This window comes from Neolamprologus brichardi, chromosome 3 (genome assembly GCF_056152115.1).
Source record: "Neolamprologus brichardi isolate AB-2024 chromosome 3, ASM5615211v1, whole genome shotgun sequence".
Lineage (NCBI taxonomy): Eukaryota > Metazoa > Chordata > Actinopteri > Cichliformes > Cichlidae > Neolamprologus > Neolamprologus brichardi.
In genome coordinates this window covers 4,303,548-4,324,505 of record NC_142106.1, presented here as the reverse complement: position 1 = coordinate 4,324,505, position 20,958 = coordinate 4,303,548, and the positions used below count along the sequence as shown (strand labels likewise).

Genomic DNA, 20,958 nt, shown 5'->3' with positions numbered 1-20,958 from the left:
ACCGAACCGTGAATTTTGTGTATTGTTGCACCCCTAATATTTAGGCAGAATTTTGCAAATATCTATTTTTCATTTTTAGCAACATAGTGCCTTTTTTCCAATTATTTTTTTAAAAGTCAGGTCAAGGATCCAAAAGCCCAAAGGCGATATAAGGGTGGCGGCTCACAACAGTTTTTTGTTTGCTACATGGATCATTTTAGTTCAGCTGGGTGTCTTTCCTTTTGTTATATTTCTTTAGGAGTTCAAAATGTGTTAATTACATAAATAACATCTAATTTTCTCTGTAGCACTTCATGGATTTCATAAGCAACACACCTTAGTTGTTCACACAAAGCATAAAGGTAAAAAACAATATATACAATGTTATTTTCATTTTAGATGTCAAAAAGTATTTGCGGCTCCCAGTGTTTTCTTTTGCGTGGAAGCCGGGTCCAAATGGCTCTTTGGGTATTAAAGGTTGCAGACCCCTGGTCTAGTGTCTTAGTTTGGCTTTCTTGTATTCTCTTTAGTTTTCTGAGTATTTAGTTAGCGCCCTCTGTGTCTCTCTGTTATTGTTCTGTGTTTCTTAGTAGCTCTGTCTCCCCTAGTCAAGTCTGCGTCTATGTTACATTTCCTGTTTTACTTTGAAGGACTGTGTCCTACGTGAATGTATTGAGTTTCGCTTCCCTTGGGTCTCGTTATGTCCGATTTCTCCCAGCTGTGATTCCCTTCTGTGTCTAATTCAGCCGAAACATGACACAGAGCTTCCCTCGGGTCCTCTTAATTGTTGTGACGCGTGTTCGAAACGCAGAGAGGTGCGCTCGATTTTGCATTTCTCCTGTTTTGGCTTCCTGTTAAATCCAGAATTGAATTCAAAATCCTGCTCCTCACATACAAGGTCTTAAATAATCAGGCCCCATCTTATCTTAATGACCTTGTAGTACCATATCAAGTTCAAGTTCAAATTTTATTCGCCACATGCAGTGGCAGGTTGCCCTGCAGTGGAATGAACCCGCCCCCCGACCTTACACACACAACACAGACATCACATGGGGATTCAAGTCAGAGAACGGTTGCATTACAGAAAAAACACTGAAATGGATGCTACAATGGGAAAAGTACAAGAGGAAAAAAAGAGACCTCTATTCATGCTGGAGTACAGCAGGAGGAGGACAGCATGAGAACAGGAAACAAAAAAAAAACCTCCTCTGCACAGAAAGCACATAAATGTCCACAGCACAACATTATAGAGCACGTGACCAGCAACAGGGTTGGGTAGGGGATAAGGAGTAATCCCAGGCAACACAGCAGCCATCCTGCCACTGCGCCGACTCTCCAGCGCGGGCCCAGACCCGCCTCGTGTTCCCAGGAGGCAACAAGCATCGAAGGCGTTGGAAGGGGAAGGGGGATGTGTGAATCCTTATCAGTGTAAGTGTATGTGTGTGCGTGTCCATAGTTCAGCTGAGACAGTGTCCTTCACCCTATCAGGCTAAGTAAACAGTCTGCTAGCCAACCCAGGTGGCCTTGCATGGAATGGGAAGAATAGTCATCACACAGTCGTTATCAGGGAGTTTTTGTTCGGCTCCAGCCTTGGGCCCGTGCAGCTGGCGCCGTGGTGTCCGCATGTTGATGTTGTTGATTTTTCTTTTATGCGAGCAGCTCAGGAGAATTTCAAGCTGTTCTTTAACACTCCGACACTGGTCTCTCAATCTCCCGTTGGAGAGCCGCGAGCCTCCCCATGATGGTATCAAACTTCTGTTCCATGGTGTTGTCATTCTTTTGATTCTGAGACCCCACAACTGCAGTGAGCCGTTCTGCGATGTGATCCAACTTTCGCTCAAGGGTCTCATTTTGAGCAGGCCTCTCTTTGATGTATCCCAACATACGCTCAATGGTGTTGTTTTGAGTCTTCACGGCAGCTGTAAGCATCTCCAAGGTGTTAACCACGCTGCGTTCGTTGTGAGAGGTCGCGCCTCGTCCCATCGCTTCGATTCCAGCAGGCAGCCTTGGGGCGGTTTGAACAGCCGGTTCCGCTCTCTTATTTCTCCGATAAGAGCAAGAACCCTGTTATCATGGTTCCGAATAGGTAGATATCTTCAGCGTCCTCGATCGACAGTCCCGCCAGGCACATGACCCTCCAGTTCTGCCACCCGTCCATCGTGTATCCGGCAGGGAAAGTCCCTCCAGGGCACTCGGGCTCTCCCGAGCCCAGACTTCTCGTTGAGAAAAGGGTGTCAATAGCATTCAGAGACCAGTTGATCAAATCAATAATTCTCTTTTAGGTTTTAGAGAACGACAGTGAGAGACTGTTCGAGGGAAAGTAATACACACGAGACAAGACAAGGACACAAGAGGCTAAGCAGGGAAGATAAGGGGAAGGAGGAGAGGAGAAAATTTGCGACCACCTTCGCCAAGAGCCAAGAAAAGACCTATTAGAGCACTTTGCTCTCACACTGCAGGCCTAGAGTTCCTAGAGTATTTAAAAGTAGAATGGGAGGCAGAGCCTTCAGTTTTCAGGCCCCTCTTCTGTGGAACCAGCTTCCAGTTTCGATTCAGGAGACAAACACTATATCTACTTTTAAGATTAGGCTTAAAACGTTCCTTTTTGCTAAAGCATATAGTTAGGGCTGGACCAGGTGACCCTGAATCCTCCCTTAGTTATGCTGCAATAGATGTAGGCTGCCGGGGATTCCCATGATGCATTGAGTTTCTCCTTCCCAGTCACCTTTCTCACTCACTATGTGTTAATAGACCTTTCTGCATTGAATCATATCTGTTATTAATCTCTGTCTCTCTTCCACAGCATGTCTTTGTCCTGTTTTTCTTCTCTCACCGCAACCGATCACAGCAGATGGCCGCACTTCCATGAGCCTGGTCCTCCATGAGCTCCGGCAGAACCAGGCTCAGGGAGGGACGGCCATCTGCTGCGACCGGTTGTGCAGGTCCAACTTAGTGAAAAGGGTGACCCCCTGAAAGAGTTCAAAGGCAGATGTTAGCAAAGGCAGCGGGTACTTATTTCTCAAAGTGATCTTATTAAGATAGCGATAGTCTATACAAGGCCTTAAACTCTTGTCTTTCTTTTCTACAAAGAAAAACACAGCAGCAAGAGGTGAGGAAGAGGGCCGGATAATTCCAGCGGCGAGAGATTCGGTGATGTATTTTTCCATTGCCTCACGTTCAGGTTGAGAAATACTGTATGAACGGCTCGTCGGAAGGGGAGCGCCAGGGAGGAGGTTAGTTCCACAGTCATAAGGTCTGTGTGGGGACAGCGATGACGTGCAGTCTTTACTAAACACCCCCCGGAGATCATCATAGATGGGAGGGATAGAGGAAAGATCACAAGAATCAGGGACGGAGCCTGGATCTGATGAACTGATAGGTGGTGTAGCGGCATTTAAGCAGGTCATGTGATACTCCTTCCCCCACCCCAAAACCTTAGCTGTCTTCCAATCTAGTGTGGGATTATGTTGTTGCAACCAGGGAAATCCTAATACCAGTGGCATGAGCGGAGCTTTAAACACAAACAAGTGTAAAATCTCAGAAAGATTGCCGGAGAGAGTTAAAGAAATATGCTCAGTGATATGGAGTTCATAGCGATATGGTATTTGCGGCCGCAATAAGCACACTCTCCAGCCTCCCAGCGGCGGTGTCACACCTCTGGAGTTAATGGAGCATCCTTGTTCCGTGGGCTCCTCGCTTTTCCCCGAATCCTCCGATTTGCAACGGACTCCGCTTCCAGATGCTCCTCCTCCAGCTGCCATTACACTTTGCTGCGGAGCTGTAGTTCCGCGTGCCGCAGTTAGCCCGAAAGTGATTGTCAACCTTAATACATAAAGACATAACTTCATCCAAAGAATTGGGAAATTTTCTCATATCACCTTGTAATTCCGGAGATATATTATTTAGGGGTGTACTTATCGGTGCAGCCTGCTCCCACCTGGTCTCCCCTGTCAAAATCCAGAAATCCACAGAATAATCCATCATACTCCGTCTGCCCTGTTTTAAGTTTAGTAACCGGTGGGCAGCAGCAGCGGCCCCAGAACTTTTGTCAAACACACCATGGAACTTAGTGAGAAAGTCAAGGTAAGAGATTAGTTGGATTAGTTCCCAAAACAGATTGAGTCCATTTTAACGTCCGCTCCTATAACAGCTGGACAAAATATGCAATTTTAACCCCATCACTCGCAAAAGCTCTTGGCTGCTTCCGAAACTGAAGAGAGTTGAGTTAAAAAACCTGCACACTTTTCTAAATCACCAGAAAATCGCTCAGGGGTTGGGCACGGTCGTTCGGGAGGTGCCGGCGGAGCTGGTGATTACAGGGCAGGAGGCTCTGGCGGCGGGGATGCCTGGGGTTGGGGTTGCGAAGGAGGAGATTGGGGGGGCATGCTTTCCAACGGTGTGCGCTGAGCCAGTGCCTGAGTGAGTGCTGCCAGCTGTTGGTTGATATGCAGCAACATTTGCTCGTGCCGTACAGGCAAGACGCCAGGCTGACCAGGCTGTGGCGCAGATTCCGAGTCCGCTGAGTCCATACTGGCTGGATTGTTCTGTTATGGTAACTGGAGGGACTCAAACGCAGGACTCCTTTGCTCAAAGGAAGAACAGAGGGTTTATTCACAAACACCAGGTGAAATGTGCAACAGTGACAAAGTGCTATATACAAGGGTGCGGGGATCAGGGCTCCAGGGAATCCACAGGGAAAAGCGGGGGGAACACTCTCACTCCTCTCCAGTCTCTCTTGGTGTCTCAGCAGTCTCTCACTCCTCTCATGCACCAGAATCTCTATAGGGAACAAGGGCAGGTCCAGGTTGTCTGTACTAGGGCTGGGTATCGTCACTGATTTCTAGAATTGATTCAATTCCGATTCACAAGGTCCCAAATCGATTCAATCCATGATTCGATTTGAATCTGGGAAATTTTGCCTCAGACAGTCAGAAATATTATAATTCAGATCATGCATCAGTACATTTCCATATTTTTATATCTATAAAAAGAAAGCTGACAGTTGCCAGACTTTATCAAAGGTGTGAGCATCACAGCAGATGTCTTTGTGTCAAAGTAACTGAGGATAAAACACAGAAAAACATGAAGGTGATTTTCCTGGCCTGGGATTTTTTTTAAAATATTCTGCAGAACATCAAAAACAAAAGAAAACCATTTATCAACATGTGAAAATTACCTGATGCTGCTGAAGTGAAGTAGAGCAAAGTTACAGAGGTTTTATTAGAGACACGGTTAAGCGTTTTGCAATTTTGCATAATTTTAAAAAGTTTACATTTGTTCAGTATTAAACAGTGGAAATTAGGTTTTCTTTTTGGAAGTAAGTAAAAGGAAAAAAACAGTGACCAACAGCGCTGTAAACAACAGTAGACTTGTGATTAATAAGCAAGCCAATAATGCAGAAAACAGATTTTTAGACGGGAAACTGTTCTTGAAGTACAAAGAGAGAGCTGTGCATGAAGTGTGATTTTATCGTGGTGGAAGCAAAACAGCAAAAGTCAGAGTGAATTCATTAGGATGTTTATGTGAAGCGTAGTTTGGATCTTCTTTTGCTGCTGGTTCAGTCAATATTGTTTGGGGAGAGATAAAACTAACAGCCTTAGAATCAGCGCAAAAAGGGCGTAAACACAAAGCGTGGACCCGCCGAAACATCAGAATCAGCGAGCTGTCGGCTTTCAGCCCCGACCGTGTCCGTGCCGTCGGGTGAGAAAGGCGACATCTCTTTGTGTTTGCGTCTTTGTGCAGAATCTGTGTACCTGCTCTCATTTACTGTTTTAGCTGTTTGGTGGTTGTTGAAATTTTGTGAGGTTTAACCTGAGATTCTGGCATTTCGGGCAAAATAAATTTATATTAAATAATCGATTCAGGATTTTAATGAATCAATATCACGTTATCCAAGCTAGAATCAATTTTAATCTATAAATCGATAATCAAAACCCACCCCTAGTCTGTACACATGTGTTAACACAAGAAGCAAAACCACGGGAACTAGACTGCAGTGTCCTAGCCAGGATTTTACTGACACAGGTCAAGCAACGATCCAGCGAAGAGCAACCTCGCTTCTTCCCTTTAGTAGAGGCCAGTTAATAAGACGCAGGTGTTGATCATCTCCCAGGTATGTAGGCCAAAGGCGGAAGCCCACAATGAGCTCCACCCAGGCAACAGAGGGAGAGAGAGGGAGGAAGAGAGGAAAAAGAGAAAACAAAGCAGAATTTCTGAGGCAGATCTGCTGGACCGTGGCAGCTGCTAATCAGACTAAGGTAGGCTAACTGTGTTATTGCAGACTGCATGAATATCCTCTGCAGGCTAGAGATAGATAAACAGGTTCGTTTGCTTTACTGTGATGGATTAAAAGTAAAAAACAGTTTGTGTGACTCATGCACACAGATGATGCCGAGATCTAGTATAAAGACAGCATAAACTGTACTGTCAGTGTAGAGGATGGAAATCAGCCGGGACAACTCATGTAACATCTGCTCACATCTGGGTGAATTCAGTTGTGTATAAAGAGCAGCAGGTCAGCTGATCACAGCCTGTACACTCAGAAAATCTACTGGAGCTCTCAATAGAAATTATTGTGAGTTATGATTCTTTTCCGCACACTGAGCCATTACAACTAATTTTACTGTTCCACCGGCTGAATCCACTTATATAAATATAAGTATTGAAATGTCCTCCAAAGAGTTACTTTTACTTTCTTACTTTGAAAACTTTGAGGTTGTACTTTTTTACTTTTACTTGAGTAAAGAAGTTGAATCAGCACTTCAACACTACAAGGCGCACTTAAAATCCTTTAATTTTCTCAAAAATTGATAGTGCGCCTTATAATCTGGTGCACCTTAGGTATGAATTCTGGTTGTGCTTACTGACCTCAAACCGATTTTTTGTGGCATATGGCGCTGAAAAATCTGTCAAAAATGTTTTAGTACGACTTTGGTACAAAGCTGGAAACCTGGAGGATGAACGCTAACTTTTTTCCACTTGATAAAAGTTAACGTAAGGGTTCCTGATTGTTAGAGACAAATGCAATCGCATGGCAGGATGCTGTAAACAGACCAAACTTCAGTCAGGAGAACAACTGAGATAATACATCTACAATCAAGAGGTTAGTCATTAATATACTGCAACAACATGGGAATAGAGGTAATGGTGCAGAAGCAAGAAGAATGAGTTGAGTAAAGTTTGACTTATCTGACTGTTTTGTTTTGCTTAATGCACCTTACAATCCAGTCCGCCTTATGTATGAAAACAGACCCCTTCATCGACAGTTCGCCTTATAATCCAAAAAATACAGTATTTTTTAACATTCATTTCTCTCCATTTTGCATAACTATTTTTAAATCCCGGTAGCTCTGCAACCACGTGAGCTAGCGCAATAATTTTTTTTTGCATATGAAACCAGAGGAGTTGTACTTACATCTTATGCCATCAGCTTGTCCTCGGTCACAGTTTCCTTCCACATATAGTTTTGCAAAAACTGCATAAAAAGCACTTGCAGCAACAAAAACATAATATTCCAGAAACACGCTTTGCCGATCCGATCAGCTGTTTGTAACACTTCCTACGTCCATCAGCGTGAACTATCGCATGTCCTCCATGTCCTGCCTGAAACCGGAAGTGACGTCATTTTGCTGAAATGTAGTTTTTTACCATCAGGGCCTCATGAGCCTATACTGGTGTTTTTAAAAGTTATGTTTGACTTCATGACTTTCTGTGTGGTTTCTGGGATGCTTAGGACTCATATTGCACTGCTGGAAATAGTTTATTTTGATGCATATGCTGTTTTTTTGCAAATTTGCATTATAATATTTATTTTCGTTTTTCCTGCAGTATATAAAAACTGGTGTATTTCAAAAATAAAACTATGAAGACACTTGTCACGGTCTGTGGAGACAGGCCGTGCGGTGGTGTGTGTGGTGGACCCACGTGCGAACACAAGTGAGTAGACTGGAGTGAACTTAAACTGAAAGTGAGCCTTTATTATGGCTGATGACAAAGAGTTCAAACAAAGCAGAAATACCGTGACTAAACTATAACTAAACTAATACTGTGATAAATTATGGAGACTCAGAGAACTATGACGATGACTGCAAAGACTAGCCGTGAAAACATGGAGGGTGGGAACACAGACGACGCGACACAGACTGAATGAAACACAGAGACTAAATACACATAAGGGAAGTGGAAACAGATGTGGGGGAACAGCTGATACACATGAACCTAATGACAGGACAGGGAAAGTGAAACTACATACACTGACATTAGACACAGACTTTCAAAGTAAAACAGGAAACATGGGGATTAGACGTGACCTGAACTGAACATAACCACACAGACATGATGCATGACAGGTAGACGCACGGACCAGGGAGACTGAATACAGGAGGAGATGACATAAACAACTAAGAAACAAAGGACTAAACAGCAACCTCGAAATTAACTAGATGAACTAAACTAGGGCACAAATGAATACCAAAATATATAAGAACTCAAACACTGCGTCAGACCCGGCCCATGACAACACTAAAAATAAATTTCCTGTGGTGGGAAACTATTTTGTGCAATTGTTTTGTATTTACAGTTTTGAGGGATAAGCTTAAATTTCTCTAACTAGAAATATATGTTAAAAAACAAAAACGATTTTAATTTTTTTTGTAGTTTTTTGCACTTTTTTTGCAGTTTATGTAATTACTATGCACTTAATGCAGACACTTTATTAAAATTTAGGCTATAATGGTTGTATTGATGTATATCAACTTGAAATGCTCCCAAAAATGGCTCCACAACATGTAAACATATAATATAAGCTCTGGCGGACTTGGTTCTATGGTAGGTCTTAAAGAGTTAAAGGGAACAGTACATACTGGGGAAGCATTAACAGAATTAAAACACTAAAATAAAATAACTGACAGACCTTTCTGCTCCTGGTGGAATCGTTTTGCAGTTGCAGCCTTTTAGCCTTCGCCTCTTAGTAAATCTGTCTCTGAATAAGAGAATATTTCAGAAGAACAGTGCTCATCCCTCCTCACAGAAACAATGCTGAGCAGCAGTGAAGCTGATCTGGAGGCTCACAGAATCCCAACACCTTACTGAGACGCTTCATTCTGGGTTTTAAGTTAATTTATCACCAGTCCGTGTTTTCTCTTTTAAATGGTTTGTGTTAGCTGCAGTTTTTTGTATTTGTGATGAAAAACATGTTGGCTGTGTTCATGTGACTCATTCTGCCAGTTGGTGGTTTAGTTTGGTCTGTCTCAGAGAGATGGATCATGAGAGTACGTTCAGTTCAAAGGGAACATGAGGTTTCAGTACAGCTCATCGTGATGGCAGACTGTCACAGTGAACTCTTCAGAGGGAGCAGAAAACCTTCAGGTCCTCCAAAACATTTAACAAAGATGAAGATACAGCAGAGTTTAAAGGAAGTGCTTAGAAAATAAAGCAAAGACCAGGAAGAGTCACATTTTCCAACATTTTCTGTAAACTCAGTAAAATGCACCAAACTGAGGCTGGTTCATGAACACAGACACACTCAGTTTAATCTGTCAGGTGTTCACAGATTAAATGTTCAGATTTAATAAATAAATACATTAAATTTGAGTGTCTGACTGTAAAACTGGTCTCTGTGTCCTGCTGATAAATGTGGACTCTGAGACAAACACACTGCATGCAGTTAATTTGTGTTTATGTGTCCTCAGTTTCCCAGCATGCCCTGGCTGTGGTGGAGGTGAATGAGGGGGAAAGATCTGTCCTGCTTCCCTGTCAGTACTCAGGTTTAATACCTGATGACCTCACAGTGATGTGGACTCGCTCTGATCTTGATCCCAAATCTGTCCATCTACAACGAGAAGGAGGAGACGATCTTACAGGGCAAAACCAGCATTACAGCGGGCGCACATCGATGAGGTCTGATGCTCTGGACACTTCAGACTTCAGCCTCACTCTGAGAAAACCAAGAAAGACTGACAGTGGCAGCTACACCTGCTCCATCAGCGATGGGAGAGAAGAACGGAGAGTGAGAGATATACAGCTGCAGGTCAAAGGTCAGTCAGAACTCTGGGTGGGTTAGAGACTCCACATGGAGCCTGTTATCTATGTGACATCTCAGAGTAAGAGGTCAAACTGAAGGGAACGTTTTGTAAATTGTTGTGACTAACCTGAAAAAGCAGCAGCAACATGTAGCTCAGAGCTAACCTCAGTGGAAACAGGATGTCTCTGCTACAACAGCTGCAGTCTTTACTGCATGTGCAGGGTTCCACTCACAACATTTACACACTGTACACAGTGGAGAACATGAGCTCTCTAACTGCAGCTCACAGAGCAGCAGGAAGTGTCCTGATGTTGTACAGACTCAGACTGGAGGAGCTGCTATGAAACGCAGACAGAGCAGAGATGGTTCATCATGTTTCATCCAGCTGGTCCTGATGTCACTGAGACTCTCAGGTTAATAGCTGCTGTTTTAGGATATGTAGTGTAAATCATAGCGGGGTTCAGGTAACAGCGAGGGGACTGCAGAGTTAATGGCATAAAACTGTAGGACTGATGTTTATATTTTGATATTGTTCTGATTAAGTTTTTATCTGTTACATTTATCAACCATCATCTCAGACAGCTGCTGCCTGACGGAAACACTTGAAATAGTTTCAATAGACTAGACTTTCCTGTAAGTTCATTATACACAAACAAAGCATCTACTCATTTGAGAGACATTTGTAAAAAACTAAATAGAAAGCATCTTTTTCAGTGGACTGGCTGTCCCAGAGAAAGATCCAGTGAATATTTTATGAAACCATTCAAGAGTAAAAGCAAAAGATCCCAGACACCCTCTCTACTTCTAAGGTTAGACTCCAAACTTTCCTTTTTTGATAGAGATTATAGTTTTTACGCTTATAGGGCTATAGATAGAAACAATATGAATTTGGCCAACGGTAGAGATTTTGACTATATCTCAATGGCAACAAAAGAGTCAAGTATAAGTCAATTAAGTACTGTATCTACATTTCTTTCATGTATGCTGTCCAATAGAGGCTGAACCGTTTGAAGTCCGGCATCACTTGTGTCACTGCTCTGACTGCTGGTGGTTGGGACAGACAATGTATCTGTTAGACTTGGAGAGGAGGGCTCTTCCACATGTTGCTTCAGGACAGTCAAATCTGAGGGTGACAAACATAAATATTAGAATATAAGGTATATACAATCAAAAACACAACACAACAAATATACCATTTATGCACACAGGGCCAGTGAACTGCACGCTTTGATTAAATTATACTTTCTCCCAGGAGAACAGATGGTTATTTTGTATTTTATTATGGTAATATACAATTTACATACCACAAGGTGTGAGTGTCACACAGTGTGTTAGGTCTGAGCAGTCGCGCAGCTTCTTGGATGATTGTGTTTCCAGGATGTCTGAAATGCATGTGATAAATCCAACTTACTGTTGAGCCATGAAAGCAGCGTTTTGTGATCGTTACCACAGGATATTAGACAAATTAAAAATGTTTATTTAGGAGTAACTGTACAAATCAAATCCTTCAAAATCTATCACAGCATATATTTACTTACCTTCAGCTGTATAGATGACAAAACTCTTTGACTGCTGCAAGTTCAGGAAAGACATCCTCATCCACCTCTATACCCTGCTCATCTGTGACTTTCAGAGCTGCATTTTCTGGTATGAGAAACTTCTGCTGCACTGAAGTAAAATCATCACTCAGTTAATAACAACATTAGTACAAACCATAACTTACCTGCTCTCACAAAATCTGTGAAGCTGACTTCTTCCAATTTGACATATTTCTTTGTCTCTCTGTGTTTTACTTTTATCAACATCTTGGCCACGTACAGAAAAAAATACCTTAACTACTATGAAACACAACAGAAGAAGAAGAGGTTGTTTATGGTAACTTTATGTGAACTGTGTATAACTTAATCAATAAACACTTTCTAACATTGAGTTAGCCTGTCCACACTAAATATTGCTTCAAATCTATTTAGCTAGGCTAGGTTTAGCAGACAATGTGACCGCATGTTTGCTGTGTCCTTGTCTTCTCAGTTCTGGAGACAGGGTTGTGTGCATATCTCAGTGTGCAGCAGGACTAACTAACTGATGTTAATGGTACCTCAACATCTCATCAGTGCAGGCTGCACCTCTCTTTGGTTAAATACGGCCATTACCATGAGTCTAAACAGAATATCACTGTAGTTAGCTAACATTAAATTAAACGTTAGTGTTAAAAATAAGAAAAAGAAATAAACGTTTTCATTGACAACGTGAAATGTGTATCTTAAAATACAGTAAGATAAGTTAGTTAGCAAACTTTTGACTAGCGTTAGCCTAGCTGCTATCTCCAAATCAGCATAACATACAGAAAACACATGTAGTCCTAGTTAGTTAACTTTATGTTTTACTTATTTTAAATATATACAAATAACATCACTACACTCTCAGAAAATCCCAAAGTAAATAAAGTATTTTTACCTCCTACATGTCGGAGTCCAGGAAAGAAACACAGATAGGCGCGGTAACGGTCGACAGACAAACAACACCAGCAATGGTTTGAATTCGACTCCTTAGCACCCAGTGAATGAAAACCTAAATATTACACTGCTTTAGAGTACTCCCCAACACTGACTGTAGTATAAGGTGAAAAATAAACTCCCAGAATGTAACTCTTGTGCACTTTTATGCCCAAGTCCAGGATATTTAACTCCAGAGATTTGCTGTGTAGATACTCAGCCGTGCTTCAGTTACCATCAGTGTGACTGCTGCTGCTTCTACACCTGATACTGTGGTTTATTGTCCTCTCAGACCATCAGGTGGAGGTGGAGGTGGAGGAAGGCTCAGAGTCTGTCATTCTGCCCTGCAAAACTACAGCTGACCTGCCTCAGGACACCAGAGTGGAGTGGACTCACTCTGACCCTGAACTGATGGTGGTTCATGTGTATCCAAACAAAAGTAACCACCTGGATGACCAGGACAGTTTTTACAGAGACCGAACAAAGATGAATGAAGACCTGCTGAGAACTGGAGACCTCAGTCTGACCCTGAAATACCCCACAGAGAGAGACGGTGGAGGATACATCTGCACCATCTACAGGGACAAAGACATCCTGAGACACAAAGTAGTGCTGCAGGTCAAAGGTCAGAGATGTAGAAAAACACCAGGTGTTAATGGAGGAAATTGAGGTCAGTGTTCAGCAGTCATGTTGATATTGTTTTATGTTTCTCCACAGAACCATTTCCATCCTGGGCCACAGCTCTCCTGGTTCTCCTGGTTCTTCTTGTGGTTTCTGGAGGTCTTCTATATTATTTCCGGCACTATTTCATGTCAGGTGAGTGTCTCCTACTACACTACCCATAATGCCGATGGTCAGCAGGTGTCCTCTGGTGGCTCCTTGACTGTGGCTCACACAAACTTGTTCCAGAAGCTGAAAGAGTTGAGAGTTACAAACAGCTGATACAGAGAGCTGAAGAGAAACTTCCAGGTTTGTTCCAGAAGTCAGAAAACCTCCTTCAGACTCAGTCATTGATCAGTGAAACAGCTCCACAACATGACTTTACTAACCAGTGTGTGTGCTTCACTGCATTGATCTGACACAGAGGCTGCATGTGTACTTTATTTATGCACGTAAAAGTCTCACTGGGATTAAAATCTCTTTTACAAGAGAGACCAGCGGAGGGCAGCAGAAGTTACAATGAAAACAACCAATACAACTGAACAGAAACGTGAATAATATATAATAACTTTACATTATGTTGTAGAAAACCAAGTATAATGTCAGCAGAAATGGTGACCTTTCTGTGGAAGTCCATGCCTGAGTTTTCTATGTGAAGAAAACTCCTCATTAAATGAACAAACTGGAATCTATCAGATGTGATTCAAACCACTGCAGTGAATTTCCTTTAATAACTCTGGTGTGTTCTAGTGTTTGCAGTAAAATGTTGTGGTCTACACTGAGGTCTAACAGGACAAGCACAGAAATAAGTCCTCTGTAACAGGTCATAAGGAGAACATTAGTAACTTCACTACAGCTCATGTTGTGCTTTGTTGTCCTCTCAGTCACCTGGGTGGAGGTGGATTCAGGGGTGGAGTCTGTCCAGCTGATCTGCAAAACCACAGTTTGTCTGCCTAAAGGTGCTAAAGTGGAGTGGAAGGACAAATACGACAGGAAGGTCCACGTGTATGAGAACGGCTCTGACCAGCCTGAAGAACAGAACGATAAATACAAGAACCGAACAAAGATGAAGAGAAACTTACTGGAACCTGGAGACCTCAGTCTGACCCTGAAACACCCCACAGATGGAGACAACTCCACCTACACCTGCACCGTCTACAGCAGGGAGGGAAACATCCTGATGGAGAAACAAGTGGTGCTGAAAGTCAGAGGTCAGTGCTGTAGACACAGGTCAAAGGTCAGAGGTCAGACTCATGATGGTGGTTCAGTGTCAGTGGGCTCCATCCAATAATGTTACAGTGTTAGCATGTCTGATGTTTGTGGCTGTTTTGGTTTTTATTTGATTTCAACCCAAATGTAAAAGCTTCAGCAGATGAACTGTAGGAGCAAAGTTCATGTGTGAGACTTCATCTGAAAGGTAACATCTTCTAGTTTCTGAACATGTGTTTGTTTAGCATGTGGCTAAAACACAGGCTAAGCCAGGGGCGATTCTAGGATCAGAGCTTTGGGGGAGCTGCCCAGCCAAGCAAGATAAACTTTACTCGTCACGATGAGACGTCTTCCCCGTCTCTGTCAGCTCCTGCATCCTTAAATGTCTCCAGTTGTCCCGAGTTACTTCTGACTGTCTCCTTGGTGCATTTAAACTCCTGTTCCTCCCTGTCCTCATTGTCTGTTGTCTTCATCTCTGTTATCAGTCATTATAATTTTACCATCTCTGTGCAGGTCTACAAATTTCTTTATTAAATCATAAGATTCTTAAATTCATCAATTCTCTCTGTGCCTGGGTCCTCGTCACAAAACATGACATCACTGTTTTGTACATTTTAACACAATTTAATCCCTGAAAGAAAAGCAAAACACTTTTTTAAAGTCTGTAAGAAAACCATCAAATCAGATAAAGTTTATTTAAATGCTGCAAAAGAAGAATGGATTGGAAAAAAAATACATATCCTAACCTTAATTACTGGGGGGGAATAATGAATGATGCTCATAGTGAGTAAAAAGTAAACTGAGTACATTTTTTGTCAGAGATTCACTTCGAATGTGTATGTATAATATAATACACTCAATACACAAAAAATACACAAAATAGAGTCCTTGAAATGTACAAATGTACAAAATATTGATAAAAAATGATAAAAATGGACTTTGGACTTTGCCTATGGTACAATGTATGAAAAGATCTTTACTGCAGATACTACTACAGATCTTTTCTTTTCTTTTTTTTTTTTTGTGGCCTCACCTTGAGGTTGGCAAATCTGTCTGTCACTTTTAGTGGTCAACTTTCTCAAGCAGTTTAACAGTTTCTGCCTGTCACTGTTCCCTGTCTGTTTCCTTACCTGGTTCTTCCTGATCTTGTACTTCCTCCTCACGTTCCCTCTTTCCTCTCTCCCTCTTTGGACTGACAATCATACACAAATAGATTGTATTCAATTAGATGATAAATTACATTAATATGAAAAAATACTATTAAGATCACTAACAAAAAGTCCTCTCTCAGTCTACTTTCAACCCAAAGGCAAATAACCAAACCACATGAACATCTAATAAAAGATATAAACATTGAAACACTGATCCAACATTATTCTTGATTAACGGATCATTTGATTTTACACTTTTACCTGAATGTTGTTCCTGGGTTTAATATCGGCACATATGACAAAATAAGCAGCTTCTCTCATTTCATTTCAAACAAGAAAGTGGCAACAACAGTAGGCTAAAACAATTTTAAGTTTTAGATTTTAAATAGGCTGTATAAATTTCAATGGGAGCAAGAAAGAAACATGATCTGACTCCTACCTAACCTAACTCTATAAATAGTAACTGATTTTACTACAGGAGGACGGATTGTAGGGTAGAAACATCGTCAGAAAACAAGTTTTCAACACTGCAGGTTACCTGGTGTAATGTTTTTCAGCTAAAAAGAAACATGGTGTGACTCCTACCTAACCTAACTATATAAAGAGTAACTGAAGGTTAAATGCAGCTAATATGTCCTGTTTTAAGTCAGGCACTCACACCTCCGCTCAGCTGCATCTCAGCCACCATCGTTCTGGCAGCAACGGTGCTAGAGCCAGAGTAGGGGAGAGGCGAGCTGGGACAAACCATTTCGGGAGGGGGGTAGGAGGGGTATCTATACTATTTTTGTTAAAATGTTACATCTCAACCAAGGACTATATGCTTTTTATATTTTTAGAAGTGTTTCACACAAACAGCAAATATTGTCAAAAAAAGAAAGAAATCTTTGGGGGTGCTTTGATTTATTTTCACCCCCAAAAATGAGCTAAAATCGCCCCTGGGCTAAGCTAAGTCAGTTCAAATCTCAGTAAATCCCTCTTTGGTCCTCATCTATAATCAGTCATATCTGAGTCACAATAACTAGAAGATGATTTCTAGCAGAAGTGTGAAAATCTCCACATCCTTTCTCCATGTTATCATCCAAAGCTGTGTGAAGTTTCAGAGCAAGGCAGCTAACAGAGACTTTGCACAGGCATCATGTGAGCTTATAAACATGGAGACGAGCTGAGCTGTTCATTCAACTTAAAACAGAAGAACATGAAACAATCCATAACTCTTCAAACATGAGCTTCAACAATCCATCAGCATCCAAAACAACACTTACACTCAGAACAAGTTTCTTTTCTGTTCACTTTGTAAAATGTCTTTTACTTTGTGCGCAAGAGTCCAAAAACTTGCTCAGACTGTCAGCAGATTTTCACAGAGTTGTCCCAACTAGTAGAAAAGCACCAAAGCTTTCAGCTTCTCCAGTGATCTCCACCTGTACAGACTAGAGATGGCACGATACCACTTTTTTATGTCCGATACCGATACCGATATCATAAATTTGGATATCTGCCGATACCGATATGAATCCGATATAGTGTTTTTTAATCAATAAAACGTTTTTTTTTTAATATCTTGCTGCATTTTGTTTATACTCAAGTTTAAATAAATAACAACACTAAAGCTATTCTGTTATACCTGTATGTAAAAAATACAACAAAATATTTCATAGTTCAGCAAAACTGATCAATCTAATAAACTTAAACCTGCTCCATCCTCCCTATTCTGGTATTTTAAAGAGTACTTAGCAGAAATATTAAGCAACCTAACTAATAGGGTTGCAAACTCCCAGCAAAAAAAAAAATAGGGAACCACCCCCCACCCTCCAGCTCATGATGCTTAATCGATGTAATCAAATTTAATTTGATGCAGGGGGAAAATGCACAGAAAGAAATTATTTTTCAAGAATAATTAAATAGATTCAACATCTTTCTTCAACAGAATTGCAGACTGCACAGATGGTATCTTCCCAAAGGAAAAAGTACTACAGCTTACTAGGGTATATTAGATTTAACAGTTACTATATACAGTAATGGACTTATATATATTTTACACAAGATTAAAACTTTGGGTGTAAGATTCAGATAATTATTTATTAAAAGCTAGACATTTTAAATGAGAATAAGAAAGAAAAGTATGTCTTTGTGCCCCCTTTTCCCTGTTCATGCCCTATCGGCCCCCCTGGCTAAACTTTGCTAGATACGCCCCTGCACAGTTACCAGCCGTCAGCTGCGTAGAAAAAGATCCTGGTGTAGAAAGTAATATTAAATAAATTCTAACAACAGATTATCAAGCTTAATAGTGCTGCTGTTGTTTAGCCGCTGGTTTCCTCTTTCTGGTGAGAAGTGGGCCAAAAACAAAGAAGAGAGACGGACTCTCGACAGAAAAGCCGATCAGCTGATCATTGATCAGTTTCACGATTGAAGTAGAAGCAGGAGAGAGAGAGAGAGAGAGAGAGGCAGTCGCTCCATATATCGGAAGTTCTGCACAATAAGTACTTTGACTTTTCATACTTTATGTACAATTTGCCAGTACTGCAGTTTTGTATGTACTGAGGTGTTTTCATGGTGTTTTCTTGGTGCTTTTACTAAAGGAACGCTTCTATCAAATTCTTCCAAATGTTGTCAAACTGAGCTGTGTGATGAAGTGAGTGTGACAGAAACACTCAGACTGTGTTTCTCTGCTTCATCAAGTCAAATCTGGTCCTCAGAGACTGAATAAAGTCCTGTCCCACTAACAGCAGCTCCAACAGTCTGTTCACTGCTTTCTTCCTGTCAGTCTTCATCTTTCTGCTGCGTCTCCTCTTCACACTGACCACTTTCTATCTAACAGTGAGCTCCCAGTGAAGCAGCAGCATTCAGCCTGTTAGAGTCAACACAAATGTCTCCATCCAAGCTCATGTTGTGCTTTGTTGTCCTCTCAGTCCCCCAGGTGGAGGTGGATTCAGGGGTGGAGTCTGTCCAGCTGCCCTTCAACACCACACTTCACCTGCCTGAAGATGCTAAAGTGGAGTGGAGGGACGAATACTACAGGAAGGTCCACGTGTATGAGAACGGCTCTGACCAGCCTGAAGAACAGCACCAGCGTTACAGAGACCGAACGAAGATGAATGAAGACCTGCTGAAAACTGGAGACCTCAGTCTGACCCTGAAACAGCCCACAGATGGAGACAACTACACCTACACCTGCACCGTCTACAGTAGGGAGGGAAACATCCTGCTGAAGAAACAAGTGGAGCTGAAAGTCAGAGGTCAGTGCTGTAGATACAAGTCAAAGGTCAGAGGTCATGTAGGAGTTTATTCTCTAAAAGCTTTTAGTTTGAATCTATTTTCAGTTCATTCAAATAAAATAAATTCTTTGATGTTTTGATCTAAAAGCCAAAAATGTCAGGTGGAGCAACTGTGTGTTTAAATGAACAGACTAAGAAGACCATTAAAATGATCCTACCTTCAAAATAAAAGCCTCTGGCATTATTTGAGTTTGGATCAAATCAATAGTTTTGTTAGTTTAGTCCAAATCAGTGTAAATGTATAAATATCAATAGTTTTAAAGCTGCTGAGATCATTCAAACACTTTGATCCAGTCATTTGGATGTTGTCACATGTCAGGGTGGAGCAGCCATAAATATGAGGCTTTTATTGTGAAAATGCTGAGTGTGATGATCCAGAGGAGCCCATGGGGTGTTTGTGGCTGGATGCAAAGGTTTGTAGCTCTCCTTGTAAAGAGAAAGAGCTTGAAGCTACAGAGGAGCGTCTGCAGAAGAAGACAGGGGAAAGAGGAAGAAGCTGAGGCCGCTGGAGAAAAGACAGGAAAAGGAAATGAGCTTTATTTGTTGGAGGCCGTTTGTTCATCACACTGAAATATTCCCACTTTAGAGACAGGAAACAAAGTGAAGTGTGGATTGATGTTTGTCTCCATGATTTGGGCCCTGGAAGCATTTCTTCATCTCCCACTTTAAGACATATTAATGTCAGCCTCACACGTCCCACAGTGGACAGATTTCTATTTCTAGATGATCTTTGGAGGATTTTCATGTGTTTCTCTGCTGTCACAGCTCTTTGTGATATTTGAGCGCAGCTGTAATGTTTGTGTGGTTAAAGCCACCAGACTCCACTGACAAAAACTCTCATTTTAGCCGGAGAACACGGGGCTGCTGTGGGACTTTGTGTTTGCAAAGATTTCTATTGGAGGCATGTTTGCCTTTATTATATAGGTGCAGAGAGTAGACAGGAAAGTGGGGAGAGAGTGAGGGACACACAGGCACCTGTAGTAAGCCCCGCCTTCAGCCCACCTGCTCAGCCAGGTGAGCTATAGCGCTGCTTTAACATGTTGGTGTGATTGAGAGTGAATGAAAGTGAGTGATGGAGGCAGCAGGAAACTAACAGGCTGTTTGTTCTGAGAGGTCACATGACAGTTTTTCTCAGTCTGATGGATTTGATGAGACCATGAGAGCGGCTTCAGTTCCTCATCAGAAAGAGTCTGACAGAAGCTCCTCCCTCTATACCCCAGTAGACTTCTATTAGACTGCTCCAGATTCCTGAGAGTTCACACAGAAAACTTTACAAACAGCCAAAGAAAAACTATTGAAAAGCTTCAGGATCACAAAGAGCTCTTTCACAGCACATATGAGCCATTAAGAAGTGCACATTTGTGTTTTCCACAGTCCATCATCCAATAATATCAAAGGACAAACTGTGAGGGAAAAAGCCTTCAGCTCTTTTTGAATGAAGCAAAAAGACTTTGGTCCTGAGAGATGGTTCAAAACACAATTCAGACCTACCAAAGTATTATTTGTGCCAAACACATGAAGCCTTCAACTTTGTATTTGTCCAGTCAGTGTGGCAATAGAAGTCACTGTAAGGATTTTCAATGTGCTATCAAAGAGCATCCAAACAATCAGGTGAGAATGAAGAGAATTAGTGTGGATGGACAGAAAATCCATATCCAGTGTGATTTAGGAGCAGTTCATATATAATGAGTGAAATGAAAGAAGAGCACAGACAGTAAGAACATGAGTGAGCAGACATTTTGGAGCTGCTGATCCACACAGGGCTGGATGGAAGGAGTGGGAGTCCATGATGGCTCAAAGTCTCTGATGCTAACTGTTCCTGAGCCTCTCCCCCTGCCTCCTCTTTGGATCTTCTCCTCCTCTTCTTCCACCACTGCTCTCTCCTCCCTCATCTCCTCCTCAGCTGAACTGAAGTCAGGGCTGTAACATGAGGAAACGTGCAGAAATGACTGAGTCAGCATGTTGTTGAAGTGAGTTGAGTGATGGTGAGCAGATCAGATGTGCGAGCCTCCCTGTAGAGAAAAGCAGATCTTCTCCAGAGTTTCCCACCTCATGTTTTCCTGTGTCACAGCTGATTGTCAAATCCTGGCTGTCACTAAATGAGTGGTCCAAAGGTGGAAGGAGGAGCACAGTTAGATGGTTCACCTCCTAACCTGTGAAATCAATCAGCTGAA

General features: G+C 41.9%; 1 protein-coding gene across 12 annotated transcripts in view; it reads left to right on the top strand.

Annotated features, from left to right (window-relative positions):
• Positions 1–7,840: 7,840 nt before the first annotated feature.
• LOC102789482 (methylglutaconyl-CoA hydratase, mitochondrial-like) overlaps positions 7,841–20,958 on the top strand; it is a 674,272-nt gene continuing 661,154 nt past the window's right edge. For 3 of the 12 annotated variants that reach the window (XM_087838445.1, XM_087838444.1, XM_087838457.1), the window contains exons 1-4: positions 9,638–10,013; positions 13,210–13,308; positions 14,037–14,363; positions 18,419–18,745. In XM_087838445.1, the coding sequence (XP_087694571.1) occupies positions 9,638–10,013; positions 13,210–13,308; positions 14,037–14,363; positions 18,419–18,745 (1,129 nt within the window). Of the gene's footprint in view, positions 7,853–9,610; positions 10,035–12,784; positions 13,118–13,209; positions 13,309–14,036; positions 14,364–18,346; positions 18,366–18,418; positions 18,746–20,958 lie in introns of those variants that run through there. The other 9 variants (XM_087838441.1, XM_087838442.1, XM_087838450.1 and 6 more) reach the window with 8 other exon arrangements.